The sequence below is a fragment of the Thecamonas trahens genome, assembly GCF_000142905.1.
Source record: "Thecamonas trahens ATCC 50062 unplaced genomic scaffold supercont1.3, whole genome shotgun sequence".
Classification (NCBI taxonomy): domain Eukaryota; order Apusomonadida; family Apusomonadidae; genus Thecamonas; species Thecamonas trahens.
The window spans coordinates 232,009-244,037 of NW_013657677.1; the positions used below are offsets into that span (position 1 = coordinate 232,009).

The 12,029-nt window shown below is 64.1% G+C and overlaps 7 protein-coding genes across 7 annotated transcripts; 5 read left to right on the forward strand and 2 right to left on the reverse strand.

Annotated features, from left to right (window-relative positions):
- Positions 1 to 268: 268 nt before the first annotated feature.
- On the forward strand, positions 269 to 1,841 carry AMSG_00675 (vitamin K-dependent gamma-carboxylase; the record flags this gene model as incomplete). Its single annotated transcript, XM_013906952.1, has 1 exon — positions 269 to 1,841. Exon 1 carries the CDS (start codon positions 324 to 326, stop codon positions 1,839 to 1,841), a length of 1,518 nt encoding a protein of 505 aa, XP_013762406.1. The 5' UTR covers positions 269 to 323.
- A 46-nt stretch (positions 1,842 to 1,887) lies between these two features.
- On the reverse strand, positions 1,888 to 3,107 carry AMSG_00676 (ribosomal-protein-alanine acetyltransferase; the record flags this gene model as incomplete). Its single annotated transcript, XM_013906953.1, has 2 exons — positions 1,888 to 1,901; positions 1,934 to 3,107. 2 exons carry the CDS (start codon positions 3,105 to 3,107, stop codon positions 1,888 to 1,890), a joined length of 1,188 nt encoding a protein of 395 aa, XP_013762407.1.
- A 133-nt stretch (positions 3,108 to 3,240) lies between these two features.
- Positions 3,241 to 4,161, forward strand: AMSG_00677 (nitrilase; the record flags this gene model as incomplete). The annotated part of the gene is made up of 1 exon (XM_013906954.1): positions 3,241 to 4,161. The coding sequence occupies one exon, from the start codon at positions 3,241 to 3,243 to the stop codon at positions 4,126 to 4,128; it is 888 nt and encodes a 295-aa protein (XP_013762408.1). The 3' UTR covers positions 4,129 to 4,161.
- Positions 4,162 to 4,343: 182 nt separating this feature from the next.
- Positions 4,344 to 6,435, forward strand: AMSG_00678 (ubiquitin carboxyl-terminal hydrolase; the record flags this gene model as incomplete). The annotated part of the gene is made up of 2 exons (XM_013906955.1): positions 4,344 to 5,923; positions 6,028 to 6,435. Exons 1-2 carry the CDS (start codon positions 4,364 to 4,366, stop codon positions 6,433 to 6,435), a joined length of 1,968 nt encoding a protein of 655 aa, XP_013762409.1. The 5' UTR covers positions 4,344 to 4,363.
- A 198-nt stretch (positions 6,436 to 6,633) lies between these two features.
- AMSG_00679 (uncharacterized protein) lies at positions 6,634 to 7,445 on the forward strand. The gene has a single exon (XM_013906956.1). The coding sequence runs from the start codon at positions 6,868 to 6,870 to the stop codon at positions 7,294 to 7,296; it is 429 nt and encodes a 142-aa protein (XP_013762410.1). The 5' UTR covers positions 6,634 to 6,867; the 3' UTR covers positions 7,297 to 7,445.
- A 17-nt stretch (positions 7,446 to 7,462) lies between these two features.
- AMSG_00680 (uncharacterized protein) lies at positions 7,463 to 10,926 on the reverse strand. The gene is made up of 2 exons (XM_013906957.1): positions 10,840 to 10,926; positions 7,463 to 10,377 (listed from the first exon to the last, which is right to left on the reverse strand). The coding sequence occupies exons 1-2, from the start codon at positions 10,909 to 10,911 to the stop codon at positions 7,480 to 7,482; spliced, it is 2,970 nt and encodes a 989-aa protein (XP_013762411.1). The 5' UTR covers positions 10,912 to 10,926; the 3' UTR covers positions 7,463 to 7,479.
- A 295-nt stretch (positions 10,927 to 11,221) lies between these two features.
- AMSG_00681 (short-chain dehydrogenase/reductase family Oxidoreductase) lies at positions 11,222 to 12,020 on the forward strand (the record flags this gene model as incomplete). Its single annotated transcript, XM_013906958.1, has 1 exon — positions 11,222 to 12,020. The coding sequence occupies one exon, from the start codon at positions 11,222 to 11,224 to the stop codon at positions 11,963 to 11,965; it is 744 nt and encodes a 247-aa protein (XP_013762412.1). The 3' UTR covers positions 11,966 to 12,020.
- Positions 12,021 to 12,029: the final 9 nt, after the last annotated feature.

A 12,029-nucleotide genomic window follows, 5' to 3' on the forward strand; every position in this document is an offset into this window, starting at 1 on the left:
CATGCTCAGCGGCTGGGTGGTGGCGAAGATGTGTGGGCAACTGCGCGCGGGTGCTCGCCAACACGGTCTTTACCAAGCAATTGATCGTTGCGCTCGACAGGCTGAGCGATCCAAGCCAGGGCTTGGGCCTCGAGTGCGGGGAGGCGGAGGCGATTGGCGTTGCCTTGGAGCGGCGGTAGCCGTCGAGCTGGCGGCCGCAGCGCGAAGCGGCGATAGCGAGCCGTGGCTAGCTGCAGAGAGCTCTTTGGGTGGTACTTGTCGTAAAGGCGCGGCGCTTGGCGCGCGGCACGTGAGTGCGGAGAGGATTGGGGTGTATTCGAGTCATGCAGTGGCTACGCAGAGTACACCGTGCAGCGCACAAGGCTGTGGATGGGACAGGCGTGGTGCTGTTCCGTGTGGTGTTTGGAGTGCTCATGGTCTACGGCGAGCTCAGGCACCAGATCGAATACCGTGATATGGAGTATCGCTTCCGCGAGCCGGCACTCATCCTCCCGCACTGGCTCTTCCGAGTAGTGCCTGGCCTAGACATGGTCTTTCCCCCGCCTGATCCGGGCCTGTTTCTCTACTGGCTGGCAATGGTCCTGTCAGCGATGGCCATTGCTCTCGGCCTGGCCACCCGGACAGCGGCCGCTGTCTTTGGCGTCCTGTACTCGATCTCGTTTCTGGCCGAGCAATCGGCGTACAACAACCACTACTATCTTATTTGCATGATCGCTGGCTTTCTGGCCTGCGTCCACTCGGACATGGGTCTGGCGCTCTCGCCGAGCTCGTCGTCGACCAAGGCCGTCCCGCGTTGGCACCGCGACATCTTCCGCTTTCTGGTTGTCATCGTCTATTTTTACGGTGGACTGGCCAAGATCAACAAAGACTGGCTCCGCGGCGAGCCGATCCGGGCGTCGCTGGTGGTTACGCCGGAACAGTTTGACCTCTGGTGGATCCGCGAGGCTTTTGTGGTGGTCCTTTGCGGCGGTGGTCTCGTCTTTGACCTTTGCGTTGGCTTTGCGCTCCTGCACCCAATCGGACGCAACCTCGCGCTCCCGCTGGTGCTCTACTTTCACACCTCCAACTGGCTGATGTTTAACATCGGCGTCTTTCCGTTTCTCATGGTTGGCGCCTCGGTACTCTTTTACGATGGCGCCGAGCTGGAAGCTGCGCTTCGTTCGATCCAGCCATGGCTCCCACTGCGGGCGCACGGTGGCATCCGGGCGACGGTGGGCTTGCTGGCACGGATGCGACCGTCAAGCTCGCACCTCTCGCCGCGGCGAGTGCTTCGCGGCCGGCGGCGGACGACATTGCTCCTCCTCGCATTTGTCGCCTTTCAGCTCCTCTTCCCTCTCCGGCACTTTGTGCTCAACGCGCCAGCCGGCCATCTTGTCCACTGGAACGAGAACGGACACAAGTTCTCGTGGCATATGAAGCTACGGGCCAAGGCCTGCGAAGGCGAGTGGAGCTATGTCAACAATCGTGGCCACAAGAGGGAGATTCATCTTGCAAACTACCTCACGCCGCGCCAGCAGTCGCGGGCTCTCGACAATCCCGACGTCATGTGGATCTTTGCACAGTGGATCTCAGTACAGCACAACGGTGCGCCGGTCTTTGCCGACATTCGCTGCGGGCTCAATGGGCGGCCAAAGGTTGCGTTTACCCTGCCCGACGTCGATATTGCGTCATCGGTTGTCCCGTGGTTCGGCACAGCACCGTTTATCACCACTGACTACGGCCCGCTCGAGTATCCGGCCCACGTCCAAGCCTTTGATCTTGCGGCGCTAGCCATGGCATGTGTCGGCACCGCTGTGCTGCTCTGGCTCTTCCGAATCTTGGTCCGTCCGCGAGCGTGGTGATGGTGAAAGCGGATGCAAGCGCTTGGTCATGACGTACGCATGCTTGTCACCGCCGTAGTACTCGTATGCAAATGCCGAACGTGTAAAGCCACGCGAGCGGTACAGCCGCTCGGCCGGCTCGTTGTGGAAGGCAACATGGAGGACGATCTCGGAGATGGTACCTGATGCGGCGATGACCGCCGTGGCCTCATCAAGGAGCGAGGCACCGATGCACCTGCCACGGAGCCGGTTGTCGACGGCCAGTGACGTGATTAGTGCTCGGCGGCGGCGAACATGCATGCCGAACAGAATGTAGCCGGCAAGAAAGTCGCCGGCGCGAGCCACGAGAAGCGTGGCGACGTGCGGATGGTCGAGTGCGAACCAGAAGGCGTCTTCGGGCCACGGCTCGTCAAAGCAGGCGGCGTCGAGAGAGGCAACAGCCGGCACGTCGGAGTCGCGGGCAACATCGAGCTCGATCTCAACCTTGGGCGCCGAGAGCTGGTGCGGCACGCCGAGCGACTGGCTCGTGAGTGCGCGCTGGCTCCGCTTGCCTGCCGCCACAAATGGCGGGCAGAGGAGGCGCGTGCGGGCGAGAGCAGAGCGCGGCACCAGATCGAGCGAGCGGAGGCGAATCCAGGCATTGTGCTCGGTATGTAGGATCGGTGCAGCACCAAAACAGGAGACACAGAGCGCTGTGCATGAGCAGTGTGCGCAGAGGTAGACCTCGTCGCGGTCGGCCAGCGCCCGGGTGCATCCGGCGCAAGAAACAGGCTGCACCAGCACACCATCATCTGCTCCACCGGTTTCGTCTAGTTCTGCTAACCAGTCCGACGGCAAGGATGCAAGTGCGGCAAACGAGAGCGGACGTGCGATCCGCAGCATCGGGTGCGCCGGCGGATGCGTGTCTGCGGCAAAGCAGCGCTCGCAGAGATCAACATCGTCGCAGACGAGGCAGAGCCAGCGGGCGCCAACGAGCGGGGCTACTGCGACCGGCACGATGTCGGCCTCGATGGGAAAACAGCCATCGCAGACGCACATCGGGTGGACAACAGGCGCTGCCGGCGAGGTAGGAGGCTCGACATTGTCGTGGCCGTCCAACGGGATGGGAATGAGGATGTGATTGGTGGCATGACCGACATGGCCTCCTTCGACGAAGCAATCGCCGCAGACATCAAAGTCGACACACCCGGTGCACCGCATCCGCAAGCCGATGATCCGCAGTTGACAGACGTCACACACGGCGTTGTGGACCGCTACATGCTGGGGCTCGGGGGAAGGCTCGGCCATGATGGCGGCGAGACGGGAGGCGAGTTGGCGCAGGTGCGACAGGCACCACGGGACGTAGGCTGGTGTGTGAGCTACGGCTGTCTCTTGAGAGGCAGACGGGGCCAGGCGAGAGCAAGGACGAGACAAGCCAAGGATGTCTGCGGCAGCGGGAGCGGTGGGAGCGGATGCCGTGCGGCGCGGAGTGGTCAAGGTGGCGGCGGCGCAGATGTGCTCGACGGGCAAGGTGGCCGAGAACATGGCGGCGATTCGGCGGCTGGTGGCGAGGGCAGTCGAAGCTGGAGCGAGCATGCTGTTCCTGCCCGAATGCGCCCTGTTTATCGGCTCGTCTGCGGCCGAGACCAAGGCTGCTGCGGTGGCGATCGACGGGGCCGAGGTGGCCGAGCTGGCTACCGTGGCTGCCGACGCCGGGCTGTGGCTCTCGGTCGGCGGCGTCCACACCCGGGTGGCCGACTCGGAGGAAGGCAAGGTCCACAACAGCCACCTTGTGTTTGACAGTTTTGGCATGGGCTCTCCGTTGGCGGTCTACCACAAGGCGCACCTGTTTGACGTCGATCTGCCGTCGGGCATCCAGTTGCACGAGTCGCGGGCGACCGAGGCCGGAAACAAGGTGGTGGTGGTGGGAGAGACACCAGTGGGCGGCTTGGGCCTTGGCATCTGCTACGACATGCGGTTTCCGGGTCTATTTGCAGCGATGCGTGCCGCAGGCGCCGATGTGGTCACGGCGCCGTCGGCGTTCACGGTTCCGACCGGCGAGGCGCACTGGCACGTCCTCCTCCGGGCCCGTGCCATCGAGAGCCAGTGCTACATGATTGCGGCGGCACAGGTTGGCAAGCACAACGCAAAACGCGAGTCATACGGCCACACACTCATTGTCGACCCGTGGGGCAAGATCGTGGCCGAGGCAGCAGACTCGGTGGTTGAAGACATTGTGGTGGCTGACATTGATCTGGACTACCTCGACTCTGTCCGTGCCTCTATGCCTGTCTTTGACCATCTCCGACCCGAACTGTACCAGATGTAGCGATGGGCGGGGTTAAACTGCTGGCGAAGCGTGCGTACAGCTGTTGGATGGCTGGGATGGCCAGCAATGTGTTGTGGTGCGAGCGCCCGTCTGGTCCCAGATTGGGGCCAATCGAGGCCAATGGGATGGCGGGCAGCGCTTGGGACAAGCACGACACGGTCAGCCCATTGACCCCCCCCCCTTCCCCGCGTACCCCGTCACACCCGTCGACGTGCTCGTGCTGACGAAGAGTAGCATGGCATATGACAATGGTGGCGGAGGTGGGGAGGTGCGTGGGGAGGTGCCTGTGCTCAAGGTGACGAGCAAGGGCGAGGTTGTGGCGCTGGAGGCGGCGGTGGAAGCGAGCACGGTCGACGGCTTCCTTCTCAAGCGCGGCGGGACGGTGATCAATCGGTGGCAGAAGCGGCGGTTTGTACTCGCCAACGGCTTGCTGTACTACTTTGGGCGAAATGCAAACAAGTCGCGCGGCTCGATCGAGCTGGCGGGCTGCAAGGTGGTCGACGGGCACGCCCGTAAGCGGTTCGGCATTGCCATCCATCATCCGGCCGGTAGGGTCTATCTCCTCGCCGCTCTCTCGGCCGGCTCGAAGCGAGCTTGGCTCCGAGCACTGGTGGCCTGCCCTGGAGTGGCCCTCTCGCGTGCATCGGTCCTTCCAACCGACTGCGGTGCGGCGGTCGGCGACGTACCAGGCGCGCGCGGCCTGTACAACATAGGCAACACGTGCTACCTCGCGGTGGTTGTCCAGCTCATCTCGCTCATTTCTGAGCTCTCGGCCTTTCTCCGCGACAACGACGCAGTATCTGCCGAGCTGAACGAGACCAACGTGCTCGGCTATGGCGGTAGGGTCGCGCGCAGCGTGGCTGCACTGATGCAGTCCCTGTGGGCCGAAGCTGCGGCGTTGCCGGCCACCGACGACGCGAGCGCACCTGTCGGCAAGACCAAGGGCAGGGTTAAGGCCAAGGCCAAGGCCAAGGCCAAGGCCAAGGACAACAGCGGCGGTGGCGGAGCAGCGGACAACGAGGATCTGGCGCCGCCGGCGGCGCTCGACCCGTCAGAATTCAAGGATGTGGTGGCGCGGGCGGCATCGCAGTTTGCCGGCTACCAGCAGCACGACGCACAAGAGTTTCTCTGCTGGCTCCTTGATGCGCTCCACGAGGATCTCAACCGAGTGCAAGTCAAGGTGGCGGTGCCTGTGGCGGAGGCTGTGGCTGGCGAGAGCGAGGAGGCGCTCGCTGCGCGAGCGTGGCACGGCTACCTGCTGCGGAACAAGTCGATTGTGGTCGATCTGCTGCAGGGTCAGCTGCGGTCTCAAGTGTCATGCGGCAAGTGCGGCTTTGCGTCGGTCACCTTTGACCCGTTCCAGTACTTGACGGTCCCGATTCCGGCCAAGCAAACGGTCAAGGTGCCGTGCGTCCACTGCGCGGCGACCAACGCGTCGTCGTGGCCGATCACCTCGCTCTGCTGCACGGCATGCACCAAGCCATTCTCAATCTCACTCGACACGCTGCCGACGCCGAGCCTCGACGAGTGCCTGGAGCTGTTCTGCAAGCGCGAGTCGCTGACCAAGGGCAACCAGTGGTACTGCCCCAAGTGCGAGACGCATGTCGACGCGACCAAGCAGGTCTCGCTCTATAAGACGCCCCCGTTTCTGCTCATTATTCTCAAGCGGTTTGCGGCGGTCCGGTCGGGTCGGCGTGGCAAGGTCCACCTTCCGGTCTCGTACCCGGTGGAGCTCGATCTCTCGCACATTGTCTCGTCGCCGCAGCCGAGCGAGCCGCGGTACGAGCTTCGCGGGGTGATCAATCATCACGGGCGCATGACCAAAGGTCACTACACGGCTTACGGACGGCACCCGTCGCGCGACGCGTGGCTCTTTTCAACGACGACGACGTGTACGAGATGCTGGAGGAGCAGCTTCAGTCGCGCGACGCGTACATCCTTCTCTACGCGCCGCCCGGCACCAACGCCGCCACCGGCGCTGCGCCTGCCACCCGGCCTCGGCGGCAGACCATTTCCAAGCCATCGTCGTGGCCGCACGCCATAGGCCCGGAGCTTGTGGCGGCGTTCAAGGACCGCTACGAGCCGATTGATCCATGCCAGGTCGGGCACGCTGTCGACTCTGACGGTGGCGGCGCCGAAGCCGCGGACCTTGACTCGGGCGCAGCGTCGTCGTCAGCTACGGTTATCGCCACCACTGAGCCTGGCGATCGATCCGGCAAAGCAGACGACGATGACGACGACTGCCGTGATGGAGCTCATCTCCCAGATGCCGCCTCTGCGTCGACGAGCATGTCGTCGACGTCGTGATGATCCTGCCGTCCGGGCCCGAGCCCAGAACGCATAATCACACCATCCCACGCTCAATCCATCCAGCTGCGTGGAGTTGAATTGTACGAAAACCATTACCGTGGACCGGCTTTGTCATGTGGCCGCCGTGGCCCGCCTTGCCCTTGTCCTGCTCAAAAAAAGTGTCGCTGCGCGCGCTTTTGCGCTTTTGGTATTGTGCGCCCGCCGCTACCGCCGGCCGGCCGACCTCCCTCCTCGGCCGGCACGAGCCACGGCAGTATCACTCGTCTCGAGACCAAGTGAGAGAGAGAGAGAGAGCAGTGCGCGGTAGCAAAGTAGAGCCGCAAGAGAAGGAGACGCTGAGGCATTGAGAGAGGCCCTGCAGGAGAAGGTCAGACGTTGGCTAAGGGAGGGAGGGGGGAACACTCAGGGCACACTCTGGGACGAGGCGTGATGAACACCGATGAGTCGAGGCTGATGGCTGGAGGGGAGCAGTTGGCAAGGGAAAGGGAAGCGAGGTGGACAGCCATGCTGGACAAGTCTACCAATGTAGCTCGGCCTGCTGGCATGCTGTTGGCAAAGAGAGTTCCCACATCAAGCGGGCAAAGCTGTTGGAAGCACGGATCGGCGGGCGGCGAGTCGAGGAGGCCGAGGCCGACAGCGACGGTCGTGAGCTGTGCGCGGGCTTGTCGCCAGCGTATGTGGCGGCGCGTGCGGCACTTGATGTGGTACGCAAGGCTGAGGAGGACGAGAATGTGGCACCTTCCGGAGACTATGGCCACGGGAAGTGGGCCAGCGGCGGGGCGGCGGCGATGGAGGTGGGCAGCTCTCACGAGTGCAGCGCGCCGCTGCTGCCTCCGGGGCCGCCGGTGGTGCTCGTGATGCTTCCGGGCGCGGCGTCGCTGTTGCCTGTGGAGAGCGTGCGCGGCATGCGGCGGAAGCGGGGCGTCGGCGAGGTATTCAACGACGACGAGCCGGACGCGAGCGCGGCGATGATGATGGTTGAGTAAAGAGATGGAGGAAGAAAGGGAAGAGGAGGCGCGGCGACGGCGCGCTCAGGGGGCTTTACATGTTGTGGCGGCGCGAGGCGATGAGGGCAAAGATGGCCGAGGCGATGACAAAGGCGACAAACTCGGTGCGAACCGGCAGCTGGAAGGGCGAGCTGCCGGCGTGGTTGACAGCGATGGAGAACATGGGCTCGACGGCCGGGATGGAGGCCGGGTCAAAGTCAGTGCCAGCGCGAGCGGCGGCGCGAGCGGCGTGGTCGGCCTGCTCGGCGGCACGGACGCGGTCGACCTCGCGGTAAAAGGCGAGCTCGTAGTCGCCGGCGGCGTCCGGGGTGGGGACGGCAAAGGAGACCTGGTAAGCGTCGTTGGAGGCACCGAGGGCGACGGGGACCTGGAAGAGCTCGGCCTTGGCGCCGTCGACGACCTTGAAGACGGAGCAGCGGAGCTGGGCGTTGGCGAGCTTCTTGCCCTGGCAGCCGAGCGAGAACTCGGAGACAAAGACGGTGGTGTCGCGGCGCTCGGCGTCGAACGAGTACGGCTCCGACGTGACCTTGATCTCACCGCCGATGACGATGGGGTACTCGACCTTGTTCTCCGAGTTGGGCTTGTAGACCGGGAGCTGGGTGCCAGCGGCGTCGTAGGCGGCGACCTCGAGGATGCCGTCACCCTGGACAGCGTTGGGGTTAATGGTCCAGGAGATGGCGAAGCCGTCGGCGGCGTCGCGGGCGGTGGCGCGCTCGCGGACCGAGACGAAACGGCGGCCGGCACGGACGGCGTCATCGTGGGAGATGACGAGGTACATGCCCGGGGCGACGGCGTCGTCGGCGACAGCGGAAGCGACGTCGGCGGCAGAGAGCGACTTGCCCGAGAGGGTGTCGACGACAGTAAACTCAAACTCGACGACGTTGCCGTAGTAAAAGTCCTTCTTGGTGGGCGCGCCCTCAGCCGAGGACATCTCGAGGTGGACCGGGACGGCGACGGAGAGCGGCGAAGCGTCCTCCCAGAGGGCAGCCTCGGCCGAGTCGTAGTTGTCGAGCTCGACGGCGTTGCCGGCAGCGTCGACGTAGGCAAACTTGACGAGGTGGGTGCCGACGAGCGAGAGCGAGGTGGGGATCTCGAGCTCAAAGGCAACCTTGACGTTGGAGCCGGACGAGCCGGACGAGGGCGTGCCCTCGACCGACGCGACGACGGCGCCGTCCTCGGTGGTGAGCTGGAAGACAAAGGTGCGGGCGGCGGCGGCCGACGAGTGGTCAAAGTGGACGAGGGTGCGCATGTCGGGCATGGCAGCCGGCTCCATGGCGACGGTGAGGACGTCACCGAGGGCAAGCTTGTGAACAGCCGAGGCAGCCGAGGCGGCGATGCCATTGACGGTCACGGACGAGGCGACCATGGACGAGACGTACTTGTACGACTTGACGGCCGAGGTGTGGACAAGGCCAGCACCGTCGGCGACCTCAAACACGGCCTCAAGGGCGCCAGTGGGGACGGCGACGCCCGAGAGCTCGGTGGCAAAGGCAACAGCGTCGTCGCCCGAGGCCGACGCACCGTCGTAGGCGAGCGAGGCGACGGCGACACCGGAAGCGTCACGGAGCTGGAAGGCGACGGCAAAGTCGCCGACGCGCAGGTCCTCGTGGGTGACGTTGAAGAGGCGGAGCTGGTAGTCAAAGGCGACACCGTCGCCGACCGACTCGCCCTCGGCAACGTCGGAAGCACCGTAGGTGACGGCGCCGGTAACCTCGAGGCCGTAGCCGATCGAGGCCGACTCGGAGCCGGCCCAGGCGATCTGGCCAATGCCAGCGACGTGCTTCGAGACGGAGAACTCAAGCGAGGCCTGGCCGAGGAGGCCGGCGGTATCGATGGTGTCGTGGCCAGTGTAGGCCGCCGAGACAGCCGAGTAGGCGAGCTCGTGGACGGCGCGGGCGGCACCGGGGAGGGTGACGTAGATCTCGACCTCGAGGCCGTTGACCGGGACGCCGTCAGCAGCGGTGACGGTGACAAAGGGCTGGAACTGGGTGCCCTGGATCATCGAATCGCCATTGGGGGCGGCGTTGAGCGCGTTGAAGCCGACGCGGGTGGCAACAAAGGCCTCGAACGAGCCCGTGAGCGCAACAATGGCATGGCTGGCGGCGGCGTCGGCAAGGCCCGACGCGCGGGAACGGCAGGCCTTGAGTAGGGCCGGGAGGTAGACCGACTCGGCGACGTCGGCGTCCATGATCTTAAGCGACTCGGCAGCGAGGAACGAGGCCTGGATGGTGGCCGACGCGCCGGGCACGCCGGCGGCGAGGAAGCCGCCGACCAGGCCGAGGTTCGGGTTCGGGTTCTGCAGCGAGGCAATGACGTCGACAAGGCCCGACTTGTAGGCCTCAAACGGAAAGTCGACAAACGAGCCGAGCAGGATGCCGGCATGGATGTCCTCCATCGACACGGTGTCCGACGCGCCAAAGTTAAAGTACACGCCCTTGGCCGAGGTCGCGAGCGACTCCTCAAGGTACGACTTGAGCGAGTCCTTCATCGGCTCGACAATGTCGAGGCGCGAGAGAATGTCAAGCGAGGCAAAGACGTACGCCGTCGAGACAACGTCACCCTTGGCGCCGGCGGTGGCGGCAAAGAGCCCGGTCTCCTGGTCGAGAAGCGAGGCGAGGAAGTCGGCGACAGCGTCGGGCTGCGGAACCGAGGCGCCCATGTGCTGGTAGGCACGGAGGGCATGGAAGGTCGAGACAACGTCGGCGACGTTGGTCACCTCGTTGGCAGCGTAGCCGCCGTTGACAGACGCAGCCTCGAGGTACGAGGCAGCAAGCGGTGAGTCGATCGTCGAGAGCGTTCCGTAGAGCGAGGCGAGGAAGAGCGCGGCCGACGTCGTCTTGACCGACGACGCCTCCGAGTCGTTGTTCCAGAAGCCACCGTCCTCAGACTGGAAGGTAGCGAGGCCAGAGACAGCCTGCGAAAAGGTGACAGCCTACTCTCACCACCAATCCCCACCATGATCTCCCGAGTGAGTCCTGAGCAAGTCCACCGGCCTGCAACAAGCCCGCAAGGCCACCATTCAGACAAAGTGCCAAAACTGCCGTTTCTTTGCCTCCTTTGGCCAACGAGCCAGCCAAGGCCACGCGCGGGCCGAGCAGACGAGGCGGGACGACGCAAGCAATGCGTTGAGCACGTTTCCAGAGCATGGCCAATACCATGACCATCATGCAAAACCCTTCAAAAGTGCTCTCAGCACGTCATGGCTTGTCCCTCGTCCACGTCTCGCCAAGCAGAGCATGGCTGGTGGCGGAGGTCGCGGCCAGCTGTGGGCGGCCAAAGCAAAAAATGAAGGGATCGAGGGCAGCAGTAGGGTGGGGAGGGAGGGGGGGAAGGAGGGCGTTGGTATGGATGATGAGGACTGCGCTTGACATGCTTAAAAGGGGGAAGGACGTACCTGGATGACAGGCGTGCACACGGCGCAGAGCACAACAAGTGCCGCAACAAGCTGGGCACCCACAACCTTCATTGTTGGGTTGAGATGTGTGTGGTGGCCTGAACGGTGAATGGTGTCCCGACGAGCAGTGGCGCCGTTTGACTGATGTGATTTGGGAGGATTGGGTGTGGGGGGTGTGGGGGGTGGAAGACAAAAAATTGTTGTCCCTCCAGCAGCATGTGCAACCTGTGCTCTTTTCTTGAGGTCGCTTTGCTTTTTCGCGTTGGGGCAAGTGCAACGATGTCAATAGAAGGTGGAGGCGGCGGTGGGCGTGGGCGTGGGCGTGGGCGTGGGCGTGGGCGTGAGCATGAACATCACTCTCGCAGCATCCACATAGACTACAATGGCTGATACTAAGACTCCGACCCTCGCTGTGGTCACCGGCGCCTCGTCAGGCATCGGACGGGCGACTGCGCTGGCGCTGGCCAAGCAGGGCCGGCCGCTGCTGCTCGCACGTCGTGCCGACCGGCTGGCCGAGGTTCAGGCGGAGATCGGTGCCGAGGTGTGCGAGGTGGCGTCTGTGGATGTGACGGACAGGGAGGCTGTTGCGACGGCGGTAGAGGCGGCAGTTGCCAAGCACGGGCCGGTGGATGTGCTTGTCAACAATGCTGGGGTGATGAAGCTGGGCAAGGTTGCGAGCCAGGATCCGGCCGAGTGGAAGCTTATGCTCGACGTCAACCTCATGGGCCTGTTCAACGTCACGCACACGGTCCTTCCGTCGATGGTGGAGCGGAACGGCGGTACGATTGTCAACATCTCGTCGATTGCTGGCTTCAAGACCTTTGCCAACCACGCCGCGTACTGCGCCACCAAGTTTGGCGTCCACGGCTTTACCGAGACGCTCCGCGAGGAGGTGAGCGGCAAGAACGTCCGCATCTCGCTTGTCTCGCCGGGCGCGGTCTCGACCGAGCTCCTCTCGCACACCACCGACGAAGAGATCAAGGCCGGATACGAGGCGTGGAAGGAGGACATCGGCGGCGCCATCGAGGCCGTCAACGTGGCCGACTGCATCGCCATGATTGTCTCGCAGCCGCAGAACGTGTGCATCCGCGAGATCTCACTCGCCGCCACCAAGCAGGCCCCGTAAGGTGGCAGTCACGGCTGCAGCACACTTTGTTTGTTAAAGCGCTGGTCGGCAAGGGGTGCGCGGG

Coding starts and splice junctions, on each gene's coding strand:
- AMSG_00679 (XM_013906956.1), top strand. CDS start 6,868: ATGAACACCGATGAGTCGAGGCTGATGGCTGGAGGGGAGCAGTTGGCA.
- AMSG_00680 (XM_013906957.1), bottom strand. CDS start 10,911: ATGAAGGTTGTGGGTGCCCAGCTTGTTGCGGCACTTGTTGTGCTCTGC. Junction 10,378..10,839: donor TGTGCACGCCTGTCATCCAG/GTACGTCCTTCC, acceptor TGGTGAGAGTAG/GCTGTCACCTTTTCGCAGGC.